The sequence below is a fragment of the Chamaea fasciata genome, unplaced genomic scaffold (genome assembly GCF_029207755.1).
Source record: "Chamaea fasciata isolate MVZ Bird 193981 ecotype frontalis unplaced genomic scaffold, bChaFas1.0.hap1 SCAF_7, whole genome shotgun sequence".
Taxonomy (NCBI): domain Eukaryota; kingdom Metazoa; phylum Chordata; class Aves; order Passeriformes; family Sylviidae; genus Chamaea; species Chamaea fasciata.
The window spans coordinates 22,789,855-22,817,189 of record NW_027094092.1 but is presented as its reverse complement, the minus strand read 5'-3'; the positions used below and the strand labels follow the sequence as shown (position 1 = coordinate 22,817,189).

Genomic DNA, 27,335 nt, shown 5'->3' with positions numbered 1-27,335 from the left:
CCCTCAGCCTGAAGAATGCGCAAGTTTCTCTATAAACTGTTACCTGGCACTGTAGTTAAAAGTGAGCATGTGCTCTGATGTGACCTCCACATCCTGCAGTTCCTTCAGGAACATCCATCTGCTCTGCTGTGGGTCCTCCATGGACAACAGTGACTGTTCTTCATAAAGCATCTCCTCTGCTCTTGGTGTCCCCTGTCTTGTTCCTCACTCCTTCTGTTTCATTCTTCTCTCTCCATTTAACATTTTATACTCTTTCTAAAGTACATTTCCACAGAGGTGCCATCAGCTTGGCTCAGCTGTGTCCTGGTGTGAGTCTGTGCTGCAGCTCCCTCCACAGAGGCCACCCCTGCAGCCTCTCTCTGTCTTGCCACCAAAAACCTTGCCACCCACGGGCAGCACAAAGTGACATTATAAATGACATAAAATTAGCTTCAACTCATGTGCTTTTTGTTCCTCGTCCCTCCCCTCTAGAGACGGGCTAAGGTTATAGAATGAAGGAACAACTGCAAGTGAGGCATTTCATGATACTTGTTAGAGAAACTGGCAAGCAGATAGCGCTGGAAATGGGCTGAGGAAAAAGGGACCTATGATTTGAGCAGTTGTCATAAATGAGTGGTTTAGGTTGTTCAAAGAATCACCAGCAAAGGTGTCAGCAAAAGCAGGTTTAATATTAAAGTGAAAGCACAACAAAGTTTGTTGGCAAAACCCACTCTATTGCTTACTAGATAGTTAAAGGACATAGAGAAAATCTGGACTGAAATCTAAAAAATCAGTAAATCTAAACCTAAAATCAACAAACAGTTATCTATGCAGACCCTGGGCATGGAAAAGGGTAAGGATAGAAATGCTGAAGGATGAAAAGGAGCAAGGAGACCCTCCAACTGAGTCACAAGGTTCAGGGTAGATCCCTTTGCTGAACTTTGCCCTGAACTTCACCAGTGGTTTAGGCATAAAGGTTTTAACAGCACTTCAATCTAACACCACTCAATTGACACCTCAATTTAAACAGTTTAGCAAAATATTCATATAAAATTTACTATAGCACAACAGTAACTCACTGTTATGAGTGAGTTATAGGTCTAAGTTACTTACATATCTAAAGTTCTAAAGAAGGTTAGAAAGCAACATTCACAGCACGTTCGCTGCAGCATATTCACACCTGCACACAGGCAGAGACCTAAAGAAGTATGCACAAGGTATGTACCTGTGAAAATTCGCCTTGAGTTCAGGAAAACACATCAGATGTCTTTGCACCTTCTCCATGGGCAAAGGGTTGAGCCTCTGGGAGTGGGGGTTCCTGCCCAGGCTCCGTCATAGGCGCTCAGTGGCAGCACTCTAGGTATAGCAAATTTGAGAGTTTGCTGGTTCTAAGGGTTGTCCCACTGTGGAGAAGGTTGCTGGTTGCAGCCCACTTCAGTCTAGGACAGCACAAAGGTTCTCACTCTCAGGACCACTGCTTATAGGGTTCCATGACAAATGGCTTTAGACACAGTGATTTTCCATCCTGACCACAATTCACACTGGTAACATTCTCTGAAGGCTTGACAACAAAAATGTTATTCCACTAAGGCTGTTATTCAGGCAAGAAAAATAAGTTTCCAAGGCTGTTTGTCAAGAAACAGAAGCTCTGTAGCTCCCAAGTTCCTGTGAGCAGATGGTGTTTCTGATAAGCTCAGAGGAGTTCAGCACAGGTGCTTCTCATCAAGGCCAGACCTAGAGCATTTCTGAGATCATGGTGTGGCCTGAGGAGAAGGTTGGGGTGTGTTGCACCACCACAACAGTAAAACTGCACTCTAGAGAAAGAGATTTAATCCCAATCTTTGCCATAAAATTTCTAAACAGTACTTAGCAGTTCTTTAAACAACGACCAAGTTCTCTAAGGCAGGGAAGTATTTTTCCTCCAACACTGTTACTCACAACTAACAAATTAACTGAATGAGCAATCAGATCTTTAGCCCCAGAGGCAGATACCTAGAACAAGCCAGGTATTCTAAGTATGACAGGAGATAACAAGGAACATGGCATAATCCTGAGAGGATTTACAGAGGGTGAGACCAGGCAATTGCTAGCTGAGGTCTACCTGGAGTTTTAACCACAGGCTAAAAATGCACACACTGCTGAGCTGGCCCCTCCACAGCTCTGCACTACGCTGCATCAAAGCTGACAGACTCCGTAGACCTGAGCTGACTCTTCACAACTTCTGAACTAATGTCTCTGCATCCTCAGCATCATTAATGTGAGACCCAGATAAACCATCCATATATCAATAACAACTGCACAACCAAGGAGGCTCAATTGATTTCCATATCCAGGTTGCTGTTTCCAGAACCTTCATTTTTCTACACTCTCTCTCTGCTGCACAAAATACACACACTCCCCTCCATGTCCCAACGTGAGACTACATTTTCTACTACCATACATAAATTTGCAACTAAAAGGTACTTGTCCAACCTCATGCACACCTTCTCTTGGACAAGACTGAGAATTTAAATTTTGGGATCAGGTAGCTCACTCTTGCTCTGGAGAATTTGCTTAAAGTTTCCATTACGTCCTTTAAAAGCTGTAATGCAATTAAAGCATTTTCCATTTTGCAAGTCAGCAGCCAGGACATCTTCAAAACATTAAATGGTTAGTTTAAATTAAAGCACTTGTTCTATGCTTGAGTTTAATGCTTTATACCAAAATCAATATGAGCACAATTCAAATCAGGTCAGAGAATTTAAACAGCTGGAGAAACTTAGTTCTGCTTTTCAAGACTACAGACTATTTAGTAATAATTTTCTTCTAAGGAGTAAGTCGTATTTTTCCAGTAATTCAAGGGAAAATAGATCACTCTCCAATCTCTGCAACTGGAACAGGCCCTGTCTATTTTAAGCAGGAGTAGCTTGAGGATATTAGATGGAATTCCCAAATTTTCAATTACTGAAATAATATCACCTATTGGCTCATAAAGTGCAGTGTTATTTACATTACTTTCAAATGCAAATGACAATGCCTCTTGCTGAAAATTCGTTCCAAATCTGAGATCACTTACCATTTTCCAGTCAACTTAAACAAGCATGCTTTTCAGGAAACTCAGTTGTTTATTCAAATCTAGGTCTGGATTAATGATTTCAGGACAGTTTCCCACACCCAGATAAAAACATTCAGATACTCATACCTGATACAAATTTTCTGTAATTTTTCAGCAAGTGTCAAGCCAATTCCACCCACCTCATTCACAGCAAAACCAAAATGAATACTTGGCAGCACTTTATTAATCTCTCCCTGCTGCCTATTTTTTCCCCACCAGGGTGGCCCCGCTTCACATCACTGTTAGCTTAACTTGCTGTACATGTAAGATATCCATTATTTTTTCTACATGCCAAGATTACTGTAAATGTGCTGCAGTAAATTCATAAAGAAACTCAATTTGTACTACTTTTTGTGTTGCAGGCGTGGTAACTCAGCAACAGTCATGCCTGCTCTTTCCTCTGCAGATGCTTTGCTGATTCACCTACTCATTGATACAGCAGCTTCATTTGGCTGTGCAGCACCAGTGCATACATAAATATAGCATTTACTTCTCCTTCTGTGGAGCACTGGACTATGCAACTTCCAGAGGATGAAATATGGGTGGGTTTGCCTTTTGCTGGGCATGTGCTGCTCTGGGCCCGGGAGGTAGAATTACGTTACAGCAAGCCAATGAGTGCAAGCTGTCAAGTCAATAACCTATGAAGAAATTTTTTGGTTTTGTTTCACTTCTGGCAGCTGATGTTCTATACTTTTCTCCATAAACAAGCAAAATTCCCATGAATTCTTTACAGATCATGTTATGCCAAGCACCAATAACCATATAAGCTGTTATTTGAAAAAGAGTTACTGGCAGTAAAACACTGTAAAATGACCTACATGGATTTTAGTAAAAATGTATATATTTTAAGCTGTAAGTTGGGAAAATAAGAGCTGTCTCAAGCTTTTAAAAATAGTACTTTTTTTTGGAATGCCTTTCTAAAATTACATCAGTCACTAAAAGAGAAGATACAGCTCTGCCAGATAGGCCACACAAAAACACAAGAACAGTGAAAGTTATACAATACAAATGCAAAAGAGTAAGTAGCATGCATATCCTATTTTAATTTTCACTTTTCTTTTAGGTTTCTTCCACTTTTCAATGTTTCTATTGCTTCTGCTACTTGCAATTCTTCATTGCTTCTGGTAATCTCAATAACTCTCTTTGTGTCTTAATAGTCTGTTCAGTCAATGGAAAAATTAAAAAAAAAAACCAAAAAAACCCAAAAAAACCCCACCAAAAACAACAACAACATCAACAACAACAACAACAAACCAAAGCAAGAATCCCAACCAATTGAATCAACTGCAGAACTTTTTTCGGATCACACTGAACTGAAAAAAGAAATAGCAGATTTAAGAGGTTAAATATAACTAATTAAATACCTCCTTATCTTTCAGTTATGTTAATTTGTAAATTTGGCTTATTAGATATAGTGTCTTTATTCATCAGATGGCACTTGCCAATTCCCATACCATAACCATTAATACGACACATTCTAGTACAGCTGTCAGCTTCTCTCTCTCTGACCTCAACTTTTCTCTCATATGAAGGATGATGAAAATGTCTGCAATATCTTTTCATCCCCTGAAGAAATGTAAGGACTGCTCTCCCGAACAGCAAACTAAACTGCCCAGTGACATCACTATTTGGATGAGATTGCCCTAGACAACCATACCCAGGAAACTGCTGGAGTTCTCATTTTTGTCTTTGTGGATTTTGCACATAGAGAAACAAAAAGGCAGGAGAAGTATGATATGCATAAAAAAGAAATGAAATTCCAAAAAGGAAACCACAAGAGTACAACAACAACAGCAACAAACCTCAAATACTGCAAAGTACTACTTTGTGGAACTCTTAAAAATAGTGAGGTGCATTGAATTGTGGAGTGCAAAACCAGATTTGAGCCAGTGCTGGAAAACAGCTATCTGGGGCCAATATTGGACCAACTATGGTACAAAGAGGTATATGTAGTGCTGAATAAACGAGTAACCGATGTGTTGAATGTATTGGATTAATCTCTAGAACCAGGAGAATGAGTTCTTGTATGTCAGTTCTTCATATACAACTGTTATAACTTCCTTATAATATTCCTGTAAAGAGCACAAGACTTAAGGATTTCAACAGATATTTGAGGAGTTGTGTGCAAATGATTGTTTGAAAATCCTACCCCTCAAAAATGGCAGTAAAAAATTGTGTCATATCATTCTGTAAAGAAAGCTAAATAATTTCCTAAAAAGGCTGTGGAGATCATCACCAAAAAAAAAAAAAAAAAAAAAAACAAAACCAAAACACAACCTTTCTCTCTATGAGCATACAATTTTCTGTGGTGGCTTACATATTTACAGTTCTGGGTACAGATGGCACACCTATGATGAATTTTGGAAAACAGCCAATATCCCAGTATTCTGCCCTTTAAAATTGGCTGTTGTGTGAGACAATTCACAGAGGCTAGGCTTTTAGACCAAGAGAAAAAGAAAGTGCTCCCTGGAGAAAATGGGTATTGGATAGTGCCACTTCAGTTTTGCCCAAATGCAGTTTGAGATAGCTGCTCTTCCTCCAAGAATTGATCCTTTTCAGACATTGTAGAATCTCTGCAGTAAGATTGGCTCTGTCCCTGGAATAAGAAGGTGGATCTCATCAACAAAAATCAGTGTATTTCTACATGTTCGGGAGAAGAATATACAACTTCTGTACTTACAGAAAATGTTACAGTGAGAAATTTCTCCCACAGTCATGGAATAAATAATTAGTCAATTAAAAGAAGTGAAATTATGTATTTGTGCGGAGCTTGGCAACATGCCCAGCTCTGCTGTATAAATGTGAGATTCATAAACAGCTATTTGATCAAACTGACATTACCCCCCCAATGACAAGAAGAGACAGTAAATACGTCAATTGATATGTCAGAAGAAGAGATTTTGATCAAGGATTGAAAAACCCCATTCATCTAGCCTACAACAGGTCTGATAGTACTCTCTGATGTTTTTTCTGCCATAATATCCAAAGTGAAGTAATCAATAACTAAATCAAATAATCAATCTCTCCAAATCATATTATACAGGAAGAAAACATATTTTTAGTTACTGGACGCTACAGAAGTCGAGAAAAAAATGAAGTGAAGGGAAAAGGCTGTACTCAACTGAAACTGCTGAAACTACAGGGGAAATCTAGGTCAGCACAATTCAATTACAAGAGCTGTGTAAGCAATTGAAAAAAACACGCTAATATTCATTATAGGAAAAAAGGGCTTACTTTAACTTTCAAAAATAAATTTAAATTTGAAAGCTTAAATAGTGACAAAATAGATGTTTGAATGGGATTATTCACACTTTAAACCCTAAATGGGAAATGTGCGGGTAAGCTGCACAAGTGACAATTACAATGCAGAAAGCACACTACTTAGGCACAGAATTAATGCTATAATTTGAATCATGAATATCCACAACAAATTGTTCATAAAATATTCACGGGAAAACGTTTACCAAATAAATTTACAAACTCAGGCAATAAAGTTATTGTGAGGATTTTTCTGAGCGTTTTGTCAACAGAAGAAAGAAACTAATGTACTGAATAAATTATCCTCCAGAAATAGCCTCTTATTTTGTGATTACAGAGTAGATTGGCAAAAGTAACAAAAACTTTATTGGAACTGAGTATTAACATTTCATTGAACAATTTATTTTAATGGGAGAATTTAAGGATTTTTAAATTGCTGTAACTTGCAAGTCTATCTCATTTCAACTGCAGTTTATTTAGATGTAGTATTACCACACTGGGATAGCCTTGTCCTAAATAATGCTCTAAGGAGAGAATTGAGAAGAATTGAGATAAGAGGAAGGGGATATTTTTTCTGTTTTGAAAACCACTTGAATGCTATTATCTCTATTGGAATAGATTTTCTCACGTGTCAGTTAAGATATTGTGAAATCCAAATGTCAGTCACTCTATGAAAAACTGGCAGAAATAGAACCAGATAACAGACTTCAGACCAAAGCAAACTAATGCATTTAATTTTGCAAAGATATTTACTGGCAGTTCCATTTTATTATGCGGAGCACAACTTAAAAGATTTTGGGGTAATACCAAAAGATTTGGGGGCTGAGTTTAAGTAGACTGTTAGTTTTCTTTCATTTACATTATTTTATAAATATTTGTTCTCAAACAAAACAATGTTAGGTATCATTTCCCATGTATCTGGTGTATCATGCACATATCCAACACCCACAGATGCTAAAAATGAACATTACTAGCTGATAGACTCTGGGACACTTTAAACTGGAGTGTTGTCCATCAGCTGAGATCTTAGGTATAAAACACAACTCTAGATAGCTGTTAGAAATGGCACATATTTGGCTAAAAATAATGTCTTCTGGAACCAATGCAAAGAGGAGTCTGAATCCTATTGTATCAAACATACTTTGAGTTATAGCTGTAGAAATATCTTGCTACATACCATGGAAGGAGGTAGGATCAAAACCGCAGCAGATTTAATGGGCTATTTATTCTGTTTGTAGAAAGACCAGTGATTTTACTGCCTGTAAAAATTACAACTAAGTTTCATTCAGAAAGGCATATTTTAAGCTCTCTTGCACAGCTTCATTCCAGTGAACAGCTGTTTTAATTCCAAGAGATTAAAAGGATTACATTTGGGAGTTTAAGTGTAACCACAGCGTCCATTTTTTCTCCCTTTGGGCATTCAGTGTTGCACTCCTGCGAATGAGCCATGTGACAGGTTCTAATAATATATCTCAAGCCTGACCTGTAACACCTTACTTGAATCAGGTTTTGGGGTTTCATACAGCTTTTCACGTTCCTGTAAACAGCTTCTACTTTTATTCCTCTCACATAATATAACCCTGAGCTTGCAGTCAAAATGTAGTGTTGATGGTGGGTTTCCACAAGCCAGGTCTATCAGTTACCTCTAACTTAATACTTCTACTCCAGAGCCCTATGCCCTCATGCTATTTTACTTCAAGTGATAATTTACAAATGCGATAAATTACATCTAAATGTATTAGGAAATCTAATTACCAACACTCATATGTGCATTTGAGAGGTGGAGCTATACAAGCTAGTGAAGGCAAAGTATAGGACAAGGAAGAACCATTGATATTTAGAAGTTGAGGGCTTTGAGCTTCTTTTGGCTTACAGCTAAAAAAAGATAATTTTGAACCTGTATATTAAGACGACCATGAATCTTCCTAAAACACATAAGATTCTTAACTCCTTTTGGCTAAACCCAACTGAAAATTTTCTCCAAGTTTGCCATGTACAAGATGAAAAATAAAGTATATAGCAAATGGAATCTCAAAAGTCAACTGAAAATGTAAACACATATCTCCTTGTGTGAATATTCTCTCTGAGTTTACTTCTTTCAATTTAAATTGATTATGGAGAGACAAAACAACTGAATCCAATCATTACAATCCCATAACACAATGAAGTAAAAGGTAATGGCTATAGATTAAAGCATCCAAAAACATGTTCTAGAAGACAACTATGTAATGGAAATACACATCCTGCACCAAGACAGAGGACTGGAAAGAAAAGCAAAAGATTCTGCCATCGAGTGGCTTGAGATAAGAGTCAAAACAAATAAGATTGATTTGGACACAAACTGCAAGCAAGACAAGGCAGCAGCAAGATCATGGAAGAAACAGACATGGCCTATCGATGTACACATATTAACTCTCACATGGAGAGGTAAAAAATACTCATATAACTCCTATCATATAGTTACTGACTAAGACCAGGCCACAAAGCTCTGGTCTGTAATTCAGACTGAGGCTTGAGAAGAATGGAAAGCATTATAATGAATCAAACAGTTACCTAAGCATCCCCTAAGATTAAAGCACTTTCATTGTGCAGATGGTCTGACAGTTCTATGTTCATGAGTCTCTGTGGTACTTGCTCTCTGGTTACCTTGGTACCCACTGCAGAACCATCCTAAGCCTGTCCTAAACCACTGGCTACCTAAAGAACAACAACATTTTCTGACATCATTTTATTTCCTGCTCGCAGATCCCTGAGTGCAGGGAGACCTTAATTGCCCTGATCAGCTTCACCCGGGACCTCCTTCCAAGCCTTCTGTTCATGGGCCTGGGAGCCTCACTGCAGCTCAGACCAACACCTTCAGTCTCTGGGTAAGCTCTATGGGAGGTGTGTCCCTCTCCAGTGTTGTCACAGCTGTGCCTCCACTTGGCTATGAACCCTATTCATTCTGGCCTGTGGAGCAGTTTCACTGTTTGACCTAGGATGTCCCTTGTCACTGTGAACTTCCCTGGTGGTCACTGGGCTGCACCTACCGATTCCTTCTGATAGTGGCTGTACAATTTTCCTAAAAGAGATATAAAACAGGCAAATTCAGGCAACACCTATTTTGCCCATTAATGCTAAATAAAAATGCTTTCTTTTCATTTCCATTGTTTGGTCTCTCACTCTTATATCCATCACTTCATGTAGAAGGACAAGCATTCATTGAAGATGTAGAATGATATTACCATTTAATAAACTTCTGATGGTGCTTTGAGTTGTAACTATTTTCCTGGATTCTCCTGGTCAAGGATGATGTCAATTGTTTTAAAGCTTGAATGAGATTCAGAATACTTGTTATGAATGACTGTGTGCACTACAACCGAAGGGTAAAAGAGAAAGTTGTGGGTTTTGGTACTTTTATTATTTTTAACTATTCAAACTGACTAGTTTGAAAACTGACTAGCAGAAAAAGGCAGACTAAAAGTTACTACCTTTCTCTGAAGCAAAAAACCCCATTATTACTCATGTAATTGCCCAAGTCTGTGGAGTGCCTAGTGAAGAAGAATTCAGATTGTGAGGGGGAAACATATTGAAATAAGAATTGGAATAAGAGCCTTCTGCCTCCACATAGAAAAGCCTCTCATGTTCAAACAACCTGTTTGTCATTGCTGAAAGGATGCGTCTTTTTTCTTGATGTGGTAATGGGAAAAAAAGGAAGGCACGGTCAGGAGCTGAAAACTTGCTGGCACATGAGTGCAGCATTTTGCACTGACAGGTTTTCTGTGCTGTTGCTGAATGGGGTATAAACCCTGTGGTCATGCCATAAACACTGCATTCCTCCGGGATCCTCCTGGGTGCTGTGTCATGGGAATTATGTCGTTTGTTATCTAAACAGGCTGTTCTTGTAACCCTCGTTTGGCTGCTTCTTCCAATGATTTCCTACACATGCACATTTCCATCTCCACAGCATTCCTGGAAATCTTTGTATTTCATTCCACAAAGGCTGGCCCAGCTGGATTGCCGTGGATGTAGTCTGGGGAAAGAGACAGTGTCCTAAAAGAGGAGTTCTGCTGCATCCCTGGGAGGCTTTGCATACATGAAGTTCTCCACATTCCCAAAGTGGTTTTGGTTCAAAAGTCTCATCTTCACACCTCTTGGGTAGCACCCCAGAAATACAAACTTGCAGGGGAGCCTCAAAATGTGCCTGGGGCTCTGTCCTGCCACTGCAGCTTCCAGAATAGAACTGCCTGAGGGAGAAGCCCACTACTGTCCCAGAGAAGATTGAGCACTTATCTGCATATGGGTTCAGGACCATTCCCATCATGATTTGTGATGCTGGTCTCCCTGCTGAAATATTCTCTTGCTCAGCAGGTATTTCTTCAGTAGAAGATGGTGCCTCTGAAGATGATGGTGCTGCATTATCTGATATCTCTTCTGGAGATAGTCAAGGATGAGGAAGAGGATGCAGGCATATCTGTATGTTTGTGTGTGTGCGTGACAATGAGTGAAGAGAACTGGGCCTGTTCAGTGGTAGCCTTGTGAAACCACACCTAGACTGACACTCAGGTAAGTCCTGCAGCCCTGTCTGTGAGGCTGTGCATGTCCCTAGAGCTGGAGAGAAACCCCCACTTGCATGGGGAAAATGTTACACTTTGCTATAGGGCAGTAAGTAGAGATGTGGTCCCACTGAACAGGGTGGCTTCTACCCTCAGGTTGAGACTGGGACAAGGGGCATTTATGGTCACAGCAAGGGGATGTTAAAGTCCTCAGGATAGAAATGGTTTTCAGACACAGACAGGCTGCCGGGTACTGCTGTCCCTGTACCTTCCAGCTGATGGCTGGACACCAGGTCAGGTGGAATCAGTGACTGCCTGGGCTGCTCACCACATCCTGAGCTGCTGGTATCTCATGAGAGTGGTCCAGGGGCAACAGTGGTCACATCTTTGGGCTGAACCTTGGCTCTGTTTCTGTGACCAGCTTTAGGCTTGTTCTGTGAAATAAGGATCAGATCAACTCCACACAGACCTGGACTTGACTGCATCTTGGCAGGGAAGTGGCTTCTGTTCCAGTGGAATTGAAAGGAGAAACTGCAGGCTCTTAACATCAACTGGGTCTAATTTTTTCTTGGCACAGAATGCTTGGTTTTCCTAAAAAGAAAACTTCTTAACTATTGTAGCAATTTCAGCAATACACAGATGATCTCAGCCTTATTAATTTCTCAGCCATTGCCAACAATATTTCAGAACTCTTACTGAAATAATCATTCCTCCTTCAAGGGTAAGTATCTGAATCACCTGAGACCACCTTTTCATCATCGTGTGGAACACCGTAATCACGCCTGAAATTCCTTTCTAAAAATAATGCCAGGATGTTACTCCTCACCCACTGGCTTTGCAGCGTTATTTCTCCATTTTGTTTGGCAGGGGCTTAGGAATCAAAAGTGGCAATTTTTTTTCTATACCTGCATTTTTAACAGCATTTTAGAAGGACTACTCCTTTTATGATGTGTTGATAACAACACTTGATTGCTCAGAGTAACTCAAACAACACACCAGAAGCTGAACCCGCCCTGCAATGTCTGAAGAAATGCCTCTTCTAAAGCAGACTCAAGATCGCTGTGTTCAGAGGCATCTGCACAGCCTCATATATTTAACTATCTCTCTATTCTACAAATTAAAACAGCAGCCTATTTTGTTCTCAGATCTCTTACAGGCTTTTCTTGGTCAAGAGAATATAATTTTTGAAGTGTGATCGCAGGCAAGGCTATAAAATGAACACTCAGCAGCTCTCTTATGAGATCAGAAGAGAAAAGCTTAGATACTTTCTTGCCAAAAAGTTCATCTTTGAACATGTGCGTGAACTCTGGTAGCATTATCTGGTCCACCTCTTGCCCTGTGATTGGCTTAATCATCTCTGTGGAACAAAAAATGGCTTGTGGCTAAACAAACACCCTCAGCTGTCCCTTGCCTGCAAAAACTGTACAAGGAAAACTGCAATAGGAAGTACCAGTCCTTTCCTGGAAGTAGATTTTTCTTGGCCATCTTTCTTGTGATGAAGTCATTTTTGGAGGCTGAAGTGTTAGGCTGGAGTAGGACTCTATCCAAGACCTCTTCGTGCTCAAGACTGTGAAGATCATAAAATGACTTTTTAAAGTTTGGAGCTGGTCTCTTTAGCCAACTAACTAAACCCATGTTGATGTCAGTGGTATGCTTAAGAGACATTCCTATGACTGAATGAAGGGGCTAAGAAATCAGACCACACTGATAGTGTGTTTGGCTGGAAGTGAGTACTGGAAATGCGAAACAGAAACTCTTTTTTAAATGAAGCTTTTTATTCAATTGTTAAATTAAAAGAAGCAATAACTTAACTGTGCAGACAAAAGAAGGAGCACACCAGATGTATAGAATTTGTACATTTATATGGCTTGGGGAATAAACTTTTTCAGGAACATGAAAACTTTGATTCTTAATAGAATTAAATTTTGTACTGATCCAAGCCGAGATAGGAATGAAGTAGGAAACACATAATTTCAATATTCACAGAATAAGTTCTTCTTCATTAAGTCACTTGTGGATGCTAGCTCTTCTTTGGGTCCTCACTGTAAATGAAAAGAGAGAATAATTAGCTTTTGGAGGTCTCTGAACAAACTGTAGCAAAATATGCTCTATAATACGTACATAGAGTTAAAATATGTACATGCTAAATCACATTTTATCTGGTAGCTAAGATTGCTTTATATTTGTGGACACATCAAAGTGGCACAGGGAGTTGGTTTTGGGGGTTTGTTTGTTTGTTTGTTTGTTTCCCCTTCCATAGCAACAGTAGACAGAAATAGGTACTACAAAGAGACAATGCAAAACTGCTGGTTTGGTTTGGGTATATGGTGAAGTTAGTGCATTTCAGTGGATTCATGTAAACTCTTGTGTATTTGTTCTTATCCCATGGCAGACACATGGCAGGTACGAGGCTGCTGAGCTTCCTTTCCCACCAACACAAGTTTCACAATTGTGCAGTTGCTGTAGGCTGCAGTCACATGCACAGGAATTCCTTTATTCCAGCTGCTACACACTAACTCAGAAGCCTGTGGTCACTTGATTGTTTAGTTGTGGCCTTAGTTCTTAATTAAATGGGACTGAAGAAAATGTGCTCTAGCTGGAAAGATTCCAGGAATCCTGACCATGGAAATGGTCATGGAGCTGGGTGACCTCATTCACTGAAGATCTGTCTCACCCTCTGAACTATGTGATTAAAAGCTGCACTTTTTCCAGGGGAATGACATATTCAAATGCTGCATTATGATTTATTGCCTTTCTACCGAGCTAGTAACAGTAGCAGTGTCATTAAATTGATTGCCCTTATTGGCACATGCTTTGGAATGGCACATATCTGAGAGGGAAGGTGAACAGTGAAGCACCTGGCTAACACCACTTATCCTGAGTGTGGCCCCATCTGCATGAATGAATAAATGGGGTCAGTGTAGAACTGATCCCTTATGTCAAAAGCAAGGAAGGAAGTGATGACCCTCATGGAGAGCAGTTTTTCAGTGTTTTTCTGAGTGAATAGAAATGTTGATTTGATAGGGATTGTTTTCCTTGCCATTCTCCTTGTTCTCAGACTTACCAGCAGTAAAAGTGGCTTGAAAACCAGAAGCTGTATAGGCACTGTCTGTGATGAACTCTACAAGCATAAGATTACCAGAAGCAACTATGCCACTGGGTATCTTTGATCCACAGGTCTTGTCCATTAGAACTGGAGAAGACTTGCTGGATCCATCATAAACTTTAATGTAGTCACCCTGACAGCCTTTAGTTTCCTGCAGATGAAAGGCTTGAAAGTGCAGGGAAACCTGGAAAGGAAGAGAAAAATCAGCTTTTGATATATAAGTATACTTCTTTCATGGAATGTCCTTTAAAACAGACAGAATCTAAACTGTAGCCAAGTGTGGACTCACAGACTAGAACTGCTTACCCAGCTTTGCCTCTCTTCCCCTGAAGTTGTGGGGTTCAGATTTAATCACTGAATGTTCCCATGCTCAGGGAGCTTTGTCTTGATTTTGCAAACCTGAAGCCCAACATTTTTCAAAATCACAACTCTGCATTGTCTTTGCCTATACCTGGCATAAGCACATAAGAAGTAGAGACTAGTCTGAAATTTTTCTCATGAAGAAGATCTTATCTGGCAACTGCTGTACAAAGCACAAGACACTGAATGTAGAAAAAAAGTTCAGTCATATTTCAAGACCACTATGAAGCTGTGGTTACCTTTCTGGATCGGGTTCGGAGGAGCCAGACACAGTTGGTGTTATCTAAGTAATTCCTTGGGTAGTTGGCAGATCTCAGGGACCCAGAAGGTCCATCAAGAATAGTGCTGCAGCGACCTGAGGAAAAAATGCTTGCTTCAGGATCGCAGAAATTTTCAGTCATTCACAACTACCATCTCTTCAAAATGGACTGATCTCTGTTTCCTGAATGATCTGTCAGCATTCATTTCAGAGTACTGGTACATCTTGATTAAAAGAAGGAATATTGTCCCAATTTTCACATAATGCATCAAAGAGGAAAGTAAAGGAGTGCTCTGAAAAGCATTCAATTTTTATTGATTAGCCCTGTCTTTAGCAAAAGAGATCTCTTTCTGCAACTCTTTATAGAGTGTGAGAGGTTTCAATTCCCTGCAGTTGGTGCTACTGTTTTCCATTGAGAAGGGGAAGTTAAGTGATGTCAAAAGAGCCGAGCACAAATATGATGCCTCTGCAATGCTTAAATTCTAAGCTTAGGAGGTGCAACTGGAGTGCAAGAGGTAATACTTTCATCAGTTTTTTCCCTCTGATTGAATAAATTTCTGTGATTTAAAAATTTCTTCTAGCAGAGGTTACATATAAAGAGTTTAAACATACAAACTTAAAATGACAAACTTGAAAACTGGACAAGGCAACGTGAAACTGTTCAACTTCAAAGGAGCATACAACTGTTTTGTTTTGGCTCAGGTCTTAAATACCAGCTGCCATGAGGAGCGGTGAGGTCTGGCTCTTTTGGGATTTATAGTTGTCTGCTGAACTGTAAGAAACCAAATTACTCCATTGAAGTTTAAAATGTGATATTCAGTTAGTCCAGTTGCACAGCAGACACTTATGCTAATAGCAAATGTGTTTTAATTAAGAGACAGCTTCCATTTTCTCGCTAATCACAATGTGCCTCCAGCTTCATTTTTGCATTCCCTCCCAGAGTAACCCGAGTGGGTACCAGGAATTCATGACAAATGTCTCACAGTGTGATGAAAAACTGCTGTCTATGCAATGTGCCCAAATCTGAGTTGAAGATAACAGGGCGGCTTTGAGATACTCACTGCAGTTGTAAAGTTTGTTGATTTTGGCCACATCCAAGTTGCTCATCCCTTGTCTCTGTCCAATATGTACTGATTTGTCAGGAATTGGTACAATAGTTGCTTTCCCAGTGGTATTGCTGAATGTGTATCTGAAAAGACCCATGAGAAACAATGTTCTCTAAGCATCATACCATCTTTCAGGATTCAGTAGAATGTTTCAGAGGGAGAACAAGAATTGCATATAAGCTGTTGCTGTGACCAATAATGTTGTTTAAACAGGTCTGATTGAGATGTCCACCAGTAAGCAGAGTCAAGGTCCAGATGCCCTCCTTTGCTCCCAAGCCCAGCAGTGGAGGGCTCCCTAACAGAAAGCTAAGGAACAGTGTATCCCAGTCCTAGGGAGCAGCTTGTCTGAACTGACCCACGGTGTTTTTTTCAGAAGGGGAACTGGGGAAACTGGTAGTTAAGAGTTATGATAGAAACTAATTCTAATGTAAGATTTGAGCTCCTAAAATACCATGCTGCTACTTACGGGCCATAGTGCATTACTGAGGAATAGTCATATGGAAGACCCAGGTTATTGGAGTTTTCAAATTTCCTGAAGTCTGGTCTGTCAGCTGTAATATATGATATTGTACTTAGAGTATGCTTCCTACCTACTCCCTTCAGGGGAGAAAGGAGAGCTGGGAGCAGTAGGATGTGTCTGCACCACTTTCTACATTGAGGAGTTCAAAGTACTCACCAGGACTGATGTACTCCCACATGATCTTTACGTGTTTATCTCTGTCACTTCGAGAGTGTTCATGCAAAAAGCCCAGAGCATGCTCCAGTTCATGTTGAATTACTCCTTTCCACATGCAGCCTCCTTTCATCACAGAGACAGTCTGTCCACCTCCTACTCTTCCATAGTTGGACCAGCAGCTGTGAGAGGTATTGAACAACAGCAGAAGACCTATGGGATTTTTATTGGCAGGCAGGAAAAGAGGCAGAACAGAGAACCTCGCTTCACATAGCTCTGGTGGGAGTGGAAGGATTCCTTTCTCTCCACTGTGATAGTCAGTGTGTACAGAGGCAAAAGTGACCATATAAAAGAACAAAGCATATGATCATTGCTACATCTTTCTGGAAGACTTTTGTTAGCACAGAGCCTCCTGAATTCTGACTTTACTGTTGTTTTAATTCCCTTGAAGTAACAATTAGTTTTTTTTTCAAAATGCTAAAGACAGTATCAGAGCTGGAGATTAGATGGAGATAAAAATTTCAAGCTAAGTGTTGAACGAACAATTTTCTCATAAGCTCTAATTCTGAGCTTGATGGCCAAGAGTGTGATTCAGAGAACTGTTTATTTCATAAATTGAAATTGGTTTACTTCTGTAATTAGGACCTACAGTATTCAATATATATTGTGCTGAAGTGTGCACTATACCACACAGAAAATGTGAGCTTAGACATTCTTTCCCCTTAATGGTGTTTTTCCATGACTTGTATTTTTTCAGCGTCTGCAGTGAGTTCATGATGTACCTGATGAGCCCTTGCACTACTAAAGTATCCAAGGAAGATACCTTGGAACTGTGATAAAACAAAAGCCTCCCTGAGGTCACACAGAGCCAGTGTAGGCAAGGATTGAAAAATAAAGTAGAAATGATTTGTTAATTTATCATTCAACTCACCCATCAGCAGATCTAATACTGAGGTAGTCACGTTCTGCCTTGCGCTCCACAAAACTAATACAAGTCAGTGCTTCAAATTCTGCCATAGCATCGTGAATCCCTTTTACATGGCTCTCCTCTGGGGAAGAAAGGGTTAATTTCAGAGGTCACAAGCAGACATTAGCAGGTGTCAGCAGAATCTCACATATTCCCAAAAGCAGGGTAAATGAGGGACAGAAACATCAGCCTAAGTTCTTTCTTTTTTTTTTTTTTGCTCAGTACTGAATTTTGCTTAAGATTTTAACAGCCTGGCACAAGATCCTCTTTATCCAGATATTTGTCCAAACGCATTCAGGCACCTTTTTTTTCAACAACTTGTCTTAATTATAGTGGCGATTTTTGATGTATCTTATTGGACCCTTGGAGACAATTATGGGAAGCGGTTTTGCTGATGAAAAGCAGACCACTGAAGCTTCACTGTTATAGTCATGAAGTTTATAAAGGCAGGTATTCTGGAAGAAAACATTGGAGGGAATGGTTATTGTTGTCTCCAAGAGACTGTCGCAAAACATTTTGTAGGTGAAATGTCTCAATGAATTTTGATCTATTTCTGGTTCAGATTCTTGAAACTTAAAATTTATCTGTGCTTGCACAGCATAAGAAAATCCTTAGAACTTATTTATTCAACTGTTTGTGTGCTCACTCAGTGTTTCTCTCTGAAAAATATTGGATAAAATTCATTTAAAAAAATAATTGAAATTTAAACCCACCATAAGTTGGATCCAATACATAGGGAATACGAACAATCCCATCACTGGACGGGGGCCAGTTGCAATGGCGACAGTTGATGGCACTGCGACTCCTTCGTGGAACTATGTCACCTTCCTGCAAGAACTGAGAGCTGTCTGGTGAGAGAAAAAGGGTGGAAACCTTTCAGTCATAAATTGCTGGACACTTGCCAAACACACTTGGAAAAACAAGCAGTAACAATAATAAGAGTGATGTTTTACTCTGATACTATTTAATCATCCATCACGTAACACTGAATGAATGGCATCAAATATCTCCCCGGGAAGGTGCTGAGCAAAAGCAGGAGATGCCAATAAGGAAACCCAAGAAAGTGGGCAAACCAGAAAGAGGAGCATTTTCAACAGAAAACTGTAGGAACATTTGGTGTCTCTTTCTACAGACTACTTTATTTCAAGTAAAGTCACTTGAATGACTCTTGGAGGAGAAAATGTGAGAAAGACAAGCTGATAGATCAGGGAATGTTTGGGATGACCCGGGAAGAGGAAGTCTGGAGCAGCAAGCATGGAACTTGACTGCAGCTTATCTAGGAGTCTGTACTGCAAAGCTGTATGCAAGTGATGCTTCATTCAAAGAAAAAAAAGTCAATTAAACAACAAAGCATAGAAATACCCACATTTTCTCTTTATGCCCAAAGAATGACAAAGATGTTGAAAGCTAAAGGTGAAGAAACTGTCTGAATAGTTTCAGTTGCCTCCACACCTGGGAGCATCTTCAGTACTAACACAATAGTTTTGAGATGCTATAGGGCCTCAGCAGACTGCACCACAATCCCAGAGGTAACTCTTACACGGTGGTGGGTAAAATGGGAAAAGCATTTGCTCAGATTGTGGTAAGACATCATACCTCCCACATCACCCTAAAAAATCAACAAACACAGACCCCTTTTGGACGGGAATTTGGTGGCATTACCTTTGTTAACTTTCAGAATTTTGTTAAAAATATCGTCATCCTCCTCATCAGTTTCTGTAGGCAAAGGAGATTCTGTGCAGAAACACAAGAGTATCACTTTCTCATTCCCAGGAAAAACATGAGTCCTAGGTTTTTAATCTGTTGATGTGTGATTTTTCCAGTGACGCATGTAAAACTTACAGAGACTGTATGGATGTTATTTAGGGACTGGAGGGATGTTCAGTCAAGGCGAAGTTTGTTCACTGACACAATCTTGAGAACCTCCCAGCTGTGGTCATTTTGGCTAATTAATCTAGTCCCAAGAGCCATTCTCCTTCAAATTTTTCATTCTCTCCTTATTTTTCCTAGCTATCATAGTTTTAGGCCTGAGATGGCAGTTTTATTTCTTTATGAACAACTGACACTCAAAATCCCAACATAAGATACTGGAAACAAAAATGGATGGAGAGCAGTCCTACTACTTCTTGCTGGACATGATGCCCTCTTCAAAAACCCTCAAAATCAATGAAATTGGAACTGCATTCCTGTTCCATGGGTCGGACTGATATCCCTAGCTAAGCCCAGCATCAGGGACTCATAGGCCTTGCTACCAAAATCAGCCAACTCTGTGCATTATGCAACAAGTCTTGACATCGATAAAAAACAGAAACATGTGACCTTTGTGCTTCTTCTAACCTTTAGAAGTGACTTAATTCAGGACATTACTTAAGCAGAGCTATTCTTAGCAAAAGTAACAGCTGAGGTTTTTAGCAAGGCCAAGCAATTAACCAAAACCAAGAGACTTTGCTTTGTATGAAACATTGTGGTGAGGGCATTCATTTAAAATTCCTCGTAAAGGTTAATTTGTGTTAAGCATGCTATTTTCTGGAGTAAATGAGTAGGTAAAAATCAGTGTGTCCCCTCAAATATGTACCTGTAGATGGAGTAATACATACCATATATATCCTCTTGCGTAGTAACCTGCAAGATTGATACATTAGTATTTTCTCACAATTCATAATATAACATTAGATTAAATAATGTAGCATATAAATTATCAACAGTGTCTAGGCTACCACTGGAAGTATCTTTCACCAAGGGAGCTTTTATATACTGTGCCATGTGTAAAGAAGAACCATGACATGGTAGATACTTTTCTTTGGTACCTTGGCAAATAGGGATATCATAAAGGCAATGCAATATGAAGTGTGGAATAAGTTTCAGATACACTGTGATGCATGGTTGAGCAGAGAAGACTTTGCTGCACAGAGATACAAGTGGAATACAAGAGTCCTAAGCTTACTTTCCACTGTGTTGAACCCCAAAGTAATCAGAAGAGCTGAATTAACTTTCCTTACCTCAGTAGGTTCTGTTGCTGCAAAAAGAAAAAAAAAAGAAAAAAAGGAAGAAAAAAAAGCAAAAAAAAAAAAAAAGCATTAGATTCTGAATGCAACTTCACAGTGTTCAACAGCATGGACCTCAGCCATGGGAATGACTTTGGCAGATCCCTTTGAGTGGAGGGGTATGGTGTGCACTAGCTGATGCACAGGCACAGAAATTGAAAAGATATTTAATCAAACAATTATGAAAATTCCTAGTGGATTTTGCTGAGGAACAGAATCCTGATCATTTATCATCTAAGAATCAGCAAAGCATTTTATCAGTTTCAGTGTGGAAAATTACAAAAGAAACCAGTGACAAAAAAGTGCTTTCTCCCCAGATTTCTCTGCTACTGGTGCAGGCTAACCAGCTCAAAAATATCCACTGGTTTGACAGTGTCAAATAATAACGTTATAACATGTGGTGGAGACTATAGCATGGGGAAAATAATCTCAGCTTCAGTATGTACCTGACAGCAGCTTGGTACCATTCTGAGTCCTAAAGTGCCTTTCTACTGTGATGTCTTTTGATTTTTACCAAATATGAGATTCTAGATACAAACCAGAAGTGAAAATCTGACCTGATGTATACATTTCTATCTTCATTGTTATAATATCAAAAAAGTTTAAAAGTTGGAAGGACCTTCAGAGGTCATCAGTTTGTCTGCTCTCCCTAAGGCAGAAACAGGTTTATCTGTATTATTCCTGACCATAGTTTGTTTGACCTGTTCTTAAGTATGATGGATATGTTGCAAGCCTATCTGGCAATCTCTTCCAGTTTCCTAATAATTGCAGTCTTTCTTGTCAAAGTATGAAACAATTTTGGCTTTCCTATTTAACACTGAAACAGAACAGTCATGTAAACAGTTATAATTTCCAGGCCCATCTGTGCCCTAAATTTTACTATATTTTTTTTTCAGTAAAAGATACACCAAGCTCTATCACACCTTGCAGCACCATTCACTTTTCATAATTATTGCTCAAACGTAATGAGGACATGTCTTCCTTTTCAGACTCTATCTAGCACTCGCAACAGAATTGCTTTTACAGAGCCAAAAAGACTTCAGTCTGTTTTTTCACACTGTTACTTCAGTTATATGGCACTGGGAGTCCACTGAAATGATGGTGGTTTATTACAGAAAAATTCAGTCAGCTCCCCCCAGGTGCATCAGAGAGATCCATGGCACCTAAAAATATTCTGCAGGGAAGAACATTTTAGAGATGAGTTGACCGGATCCAGAATTTATGCACCCAAGAGGCACTAGATTAATTGAGTAGTCAAAGTCAGTGGAAATTAGGCTCCAGATTCCTAGCCACATAAAACCTGCAACTTCTTTTTAAAACCCAAATGAGATACCACAGAAGGCATCTGCCATCTCCTTGATGAAATGAACATCTGGTGTGATAGGGCTTTCAAAATTATACAGCTCACATTTTCCCTACACTCTAAATACTGAAAGATGTCTCAAAAGGCACAAAAAGCAGTAACAATGATAAATTAAAACTCATTGTAAGCATTTGTCCCAATAAACCTGCAACTTTGGGTCTGAGCAACTGACTACCTTGAACTTGAGCAAGCGTGTCCCTTGGTCCCTTCTAAATATACTGAACAGTAATTTTACAACATCCCTTTTTTCCCATAAATTACAGTTCAAAACCAGAATTTGTCAATTTTCTTTTGTGACTGACTTGCTCTGACTATGTCAAGCATATTTTTCCAAGGTGTCTTCTTTTTACACATATTACATCTGGCCTGTGAGTTTCTTGCTGTAGTTAAAATCTGCCTACAGTTTTCTTTCCATTGACCTTTGAAAGTCTGCAATTATCTCCTTGTGTTTTGCAAGTTAACAAAAGCTGTTCAGCTAAGCCTGTTCCAAACCAGAACCAAGCAAAGCTTTCTTTGATGCCTGACATCTCTTTCTCATACAGCTGCACTGAGGTAGGCAAAGAGGCAAATGATTAGCAGTCTTATTATAACATTCAACTTAATGAAAAGGTATCAAGATGTCTAATTAAAATTTTATTTTCAAGGCAGTGAAAGCACATCTAAATTAACCTAACAAACCATACCCCAAAAGTCTGTGTAAAGCACATCTTTGTAAAAACACATCTGCACTCAGGTCAATAACAAGTTATGAAACATAGCCTTATTCAAAATGCCTGTCAGTGCTTTCACATGCTCTAAAAAAAAGTCAAAACCAAGTATGCAATAAACAGTCAAGAAATAACAGTTGTTTTTAAAATACACTATAAATCCTACTTACTTGTTGTGCTGTTTTCATAGTTCTCCTGCAAAACCAACAGGTAAAAGGCATTATTCTTCCATAGCTGACAACTGCAGCAACAACAGTATCAAAATCAGGATGAGCGGAGGAACTAAATCATTATATTGCCTTTATTTATTTATTATATTACTAACATTTTTCTTGCAGAAAATTTATCAAAGTGGGCCTTCACAGCCTGACTGCAGGAAGAACAGATAAGACGGAGCAGAATTGCACGGAGGTGCTCTCACCTGAATAGGGAAGGCCAGGGCAGCGTGAAGCAGAAGTGCGGTGAGGACGAGGACCAGGGACCCCTTCAGCTCCATCGTGCCGCGGGGACAGCGCACCGGGGCGAACCCTCACCTCTGCCCGCCTCGCAGCGCTACATATACCAGCACACCCTGCCCTGCCCGGCCGGGAAATCCTGCCCCGGCCAATGGGAATCTCAGCAGGAAGCAAACTTCTTTTGCTGCCTCAACAGCCAGTTTAGCCCCTGGGCATCTCCCGGCGCTGCGCTATCGCTGTCACCGCGATCTGGAGCATCCCTAGGCCACCCACGGTCATTCGTGCTGCTCTCTAGAGCTGGTTCAGCCTCATGCTTGTGCTGCCATGCACTTCCTCTGCTTCTTGGAGGATCTTTCCTGAAATGTTCAGTCTGACTGTTAACACATAGGAAGCCTTTGTTCCTGGATAACTCTCCAGAGAACTGGATTGTTAGGATTTCAGAGAGTGAGTGACTTTTTTCTTTTTGTCACTGAGATTACATTGTGCTGCCTTGAAACACAGAACACATGGCTACCCAGTGAGCTTATGACTGTGTCTTCCCCAAGACAGCCTATGGATCTATAAGCACAGATTTTTGTTTTTCCCTGTGTGTTTCTTGATGCATCACCACATCAGGAGCATCTCCTGTGTTCCATTACTTCTGGCAGTCTGACAGTTATAGGTGCCCTTATGAGTTTTGTGACCAGCAATCAGAGAGGGGGGAAAGAGAGCAGCAGCATAAGCAGCACTTACTCATTTTGAGAATGATTAACAGATTTGCTTTGCTGAAGTGCACTTGTCCAGAAGTGGAGTGCACTTGTCCAGAAGAAGCAGACCTAGCAAGAAATGCTTGTAGGAGACAAACCAGCAACAGCTGAGCCTCTTATCACAGCAACCTCTTCTCACAACAATGCTCTGCTAAAGTGAACAATTTGCTGAAGCTGCTGAAGCTGCTGTAGCTGGGAAAGTGTCTGGTCTCTGATAAACTTTTGGTTTGTGTCAGAGTACATCTTCCATGCATGGAAAAGAAAACTGAATTATAAAATGCATTGATTCTGTCTCTAGACCATGCTAGTGCGCAGATACCTTCAGACTAAGTTTTAAACCCACTTATTCCCTATTTCTGTATCGAATAAGATATTCTAGAAATTCTCCATGTTGGTGAATGAATCAAGAAGCAGCAGAAGGCTTTTTCATCTATTCATCTCCAAATCATACCCAGTCAAGAAGTAGAAATCAGATGGAAATGAAATCTGAATTGTGTTGAAGGGGATTACTCTTTATTTTAGTGATGGAAAGTTCACAGTGCACACTGCTGACTATTTTAAGAAAGTCTGGATTGACAAAGTCCAGGGATAAACTTTTATCACCCCCACAGGGAGGCAGCATAGGGGGATATTATTTTTCCTTCTGTGTCTCTGCACACTGGCTGAAGGTCTGCCCTAGGTTAGTAAACAGCAGGGTGGCACATGGTCATTGTGACCATGAAAGATCATCAAGCAGCCATTGTCACCATGTTAATCCTATTGTGTGTCCTTTATGCACATAAATGTTCTCAATAAGCAGTGCTAAGTGTCTTTAATATTTGTCTTTCAGAAGGATGAAAATCTTACTTGTGCTGAAGCAAGGCTGTGCAACTCTGCAGTGGGAGGATGGTTCTCCATGTTTCTCACTCACCACAAGGACAAAACAGAAGTCCACGATGCCAGATACCTTGCTTGACATGCCAAAACCATACTAAAACACACTGCAACATGGGGGTTGTGCATAATCTGCTTTTATTAGAGTTTAGGAGGGAAAAAGGAAAAATCTGACCACTTTCAGAGAAAACCAGTCTAGGAGCAAAAGGAAGGATCAGAGGTAGTTAGGGCATAAAAAGAACTTAAAATGCAAGATAGGAAGGTTGGTAACCTCAGCATCTTTGTAGCATGTTATTGGGAAAATACTACTCCTGAATGACTGATATGCTGCCTGTGCTCAGGAAAGAGTGAGGCAAAAAGGACGTTTTATCCTGGACATGTTACTATGCAGACATACTGAACAGTTCATGAAATGGATTGCTGCATGCCACAATTTCCATAAGCTAACAAATAGTGCTGGTCGGGGAGGTGGCTTTTTGGGATCAAGGATGTGGTAGTAACTGTTGCAGCTGGCAAAGCACACACAACAGAGCAAGGGGGAGTGCTGGTACTCATGGTTCCTGCAAGTTCTGAAGATCTTATCACTTTGTGCCTGATATTATATTCAATATTTGGTTATTTTCCACAGTGTGGTACTCATGGGGGAGGTCATTGTCAGCAGACCTCTTTTCACTAATAAAAAAACACTCTAATTTTTTGATATATTACAAAAACAGGACATAATTTTATTAGATACAACAAATCTGGTACCTCTAGTAGAGAAAATTCCACAGAAATTGTTTTGAACCTTTAGGAACCAAAAAAGGACTTCACAAAGAGAAGCTGTCTTTGCATGCATACAAGAAAAGCATGGTGGAAGTTTTGTCAGACCCGAGTTCTCCTGTCAGTATATCCCAGTTTCTGGTGGACAGTAGGGATTCCACATATTTTGAAGATGTGAACAATTATTAGCAGATGTCCAAAACCAACAACAAAATGTCAAGAACTATTTGAACAGTGTCATAGTCCACAAGCACTCTCAGCAAAAAATAGCACTGCTCCTAAATGACAACTTCAAAACTTGGAGTTATGCCTGAGGACATAGACTTGTTTGCAGAAATCTCTAGGCATAACCAAGAAAATAATATGCAGACATACCACTTAAAAAAAAATATTTTCCCTTCTGTTGATGTGGGAATTCACTGCAAGTATATATAGTCAAAATCAAAACAGCAGATGCATGAAAGGTACAACAATTCTGCAGAAATCTTTCAGATTTTGCTCAGTCATATGTCATTTAGTCATACGTGTTATTCTCTTTGGAGTTTTTCACTGTAAACAGCTCCCAAAATATAATGTAAACCATCAAGATTTAATTATGGAAAGAAAATGCACTAATCGCTACTAATTGCTGTACCATGAAATGCAGGAAAAAATAATTCCAGGAACTAATAGAAACCTTTATGTTGAACAACTTGTGGAAGTTATGTGGTAGCTACTGTAACTGATTCATGGTAAGATACTAACTAATCTTGAAAGTTTAAAATCATCTCTTTACCAAAATCAACCATTGAAACGATGGTATGGACCACAACACATAACTGAAATTGCTGTGGATTGGAATCACATGGATAAAAACCACACAGTTACAAATGCAGTCTGGGGTTAATGACAAATCTAAACCAGAACTATATTATTTTAGGTAGAATTGTTCAGTATAATTTCCCAGGAATGTCTGCTTTGTGTAGCATTTCAGTATTTTGGCTCACTTTCATTAGGAAAAGGAATTCTGTTTTCCACTGAGCTCTGGATTCATGAATTCTGAGCCCCCATTGTCTGGCCAGTAAATCTGCTCCTGTGCAGTGCTTTCAGCTCAGTGCTTTCTGTCTCCCTCTCACTAATTCCAAGTGCCCTAATCACACAGAAATTGCTTCCTTTTCTGTGGTGTCTTTATGATCAGACACTTTTCAGATTTAAATCAGTCCTCACACAAGCTTTTTCTGTGCTGGCTTAAAAGACTTTCAGCCCTTATAGTCTAATAATTCCACTCTTCTTGATTCTACAATTATATTTTCATTCCTTCAAAGTTGCCTGTACCTTTTTGGTAGTGCTGTGATTAGGAGTGGACAATTTCAGTGGAATTCATGCCAGCCAGTACTGCACTTTGCTGCTTAAGAGTATGATTGAAGTGCTGGCAGCTCCTGAAGGTTTCACAAGTAACCAGCATAGATTTCAAGTCCCTATATTGAAGACTGATGTGCGTTATGAAAGACAGCTCTAGACAAGTCAAAGTGGAGTTAGAAGCTGTTTCCCAGTTTCTACGACCATACTTGTTGCATTCATAGATTTACTTGTCCTTCATGTCCCTCTCCACATTTCTTCTCTGGATCCTACCTCCCAGAGAAGACCTGGAGTTGTTCAGGTTCCTGTTCCACTTTCTGTTTTGCTTTCCATTTTTGCCACTGCTAACACCATCTGAAGCAATGAATCCACATGATTTGCAGGTTCTTTAGTAGAACACAGACATATCCTCCATGATATTAATGACTAGCTCCAGCTGCAGTCCTAGCCCTGACTGTTTATTCAAAGAACTCAAACCTAAAATGATGAACATTGCCTTGCTATTGGTTAGTCACTTTTTTATTCAAAGAGCCAAACCTAGAAACTTTGAACTTTGGTCTGTCAGAAGAAGAAGAAGGACAACGAAGAAAAATATTGTTTTGTGATGTATTCTTCTTTACAAAAGAAAAATATGGAGTTAGGAAAAAAACAGAAAAAAAACAAGCTGGAATAGTAAAAATGTTGTAACTTCTCAAATAAAAGTTGAAAAC

General features: G+C 39.7%; 1 protein-coding gene across 1 annotated transcript; it reads right to left on the bottom strand.

Annotated features, from left to right (window-relative positions):
* Positions 1 to 12,630: 12,630 nt before the first annotated feature.
* Positions 12,631 to 22,967, bottom strand: LOC136292341 (astacin-like metalloendopeptidase). Its single transcript, XM_066187912.1, has 13 exons — positions 22,873 to 22,967; positions 22,622 to 22,646; positions 20,337 to 20,353; positions 19,935 to 19,959; positions 19,000 to 19,071; positions 18,051 to 18,185; positions 17,302 to 17,419; positions 16,374 to 16,552; positions 16,164 to 16,248; positions 15,653 to 15,780; positions 14,572 to 14,687; positions 13,931 to 14,156; positions 12,631 to 12,908 (listed from the first exon to the last, which is right to left on the bottom strand). The coding sequence occupies exons 1-13, from the start codon at positions 22,945 to 22,947 to the stop codon at positions 12,874 to 12,876; spliced, it is 1,236 nt and encodes a 411-aa protein (XP_066044009.1). The 5' UTR covers positions 22,948 to 22,967; the 3' UTR covers positions 12,631 to 12,873.
* Between the last annotated feature and the right edge of the window lie 4,368 nt (positions 22,968 to 27,335).

Coding starts and splice junctions, on each gene's coding strand:
- LOC136292341 (XM_066187912.1), bottom strand. CDS start 22,947: ATGGAGCTGAAGGGGTCCCTGGTCCTCGTCCTCACCGCACTTCTGCTT. Junction 16,249..16,373: donor GTGGGAGTACATCAGTCCTG/GTGAGTACTTTG, acceptor CATATATTACAG/CTGACAGACCAGACTTCAGG. Junction 12,909..13,930: donor TCAAGCCACTTTTACTGCTG/GTAAGTCTGAGA, acceptor TTTCATTTACAG/TGAGGACCCAAAGAAGAGCT.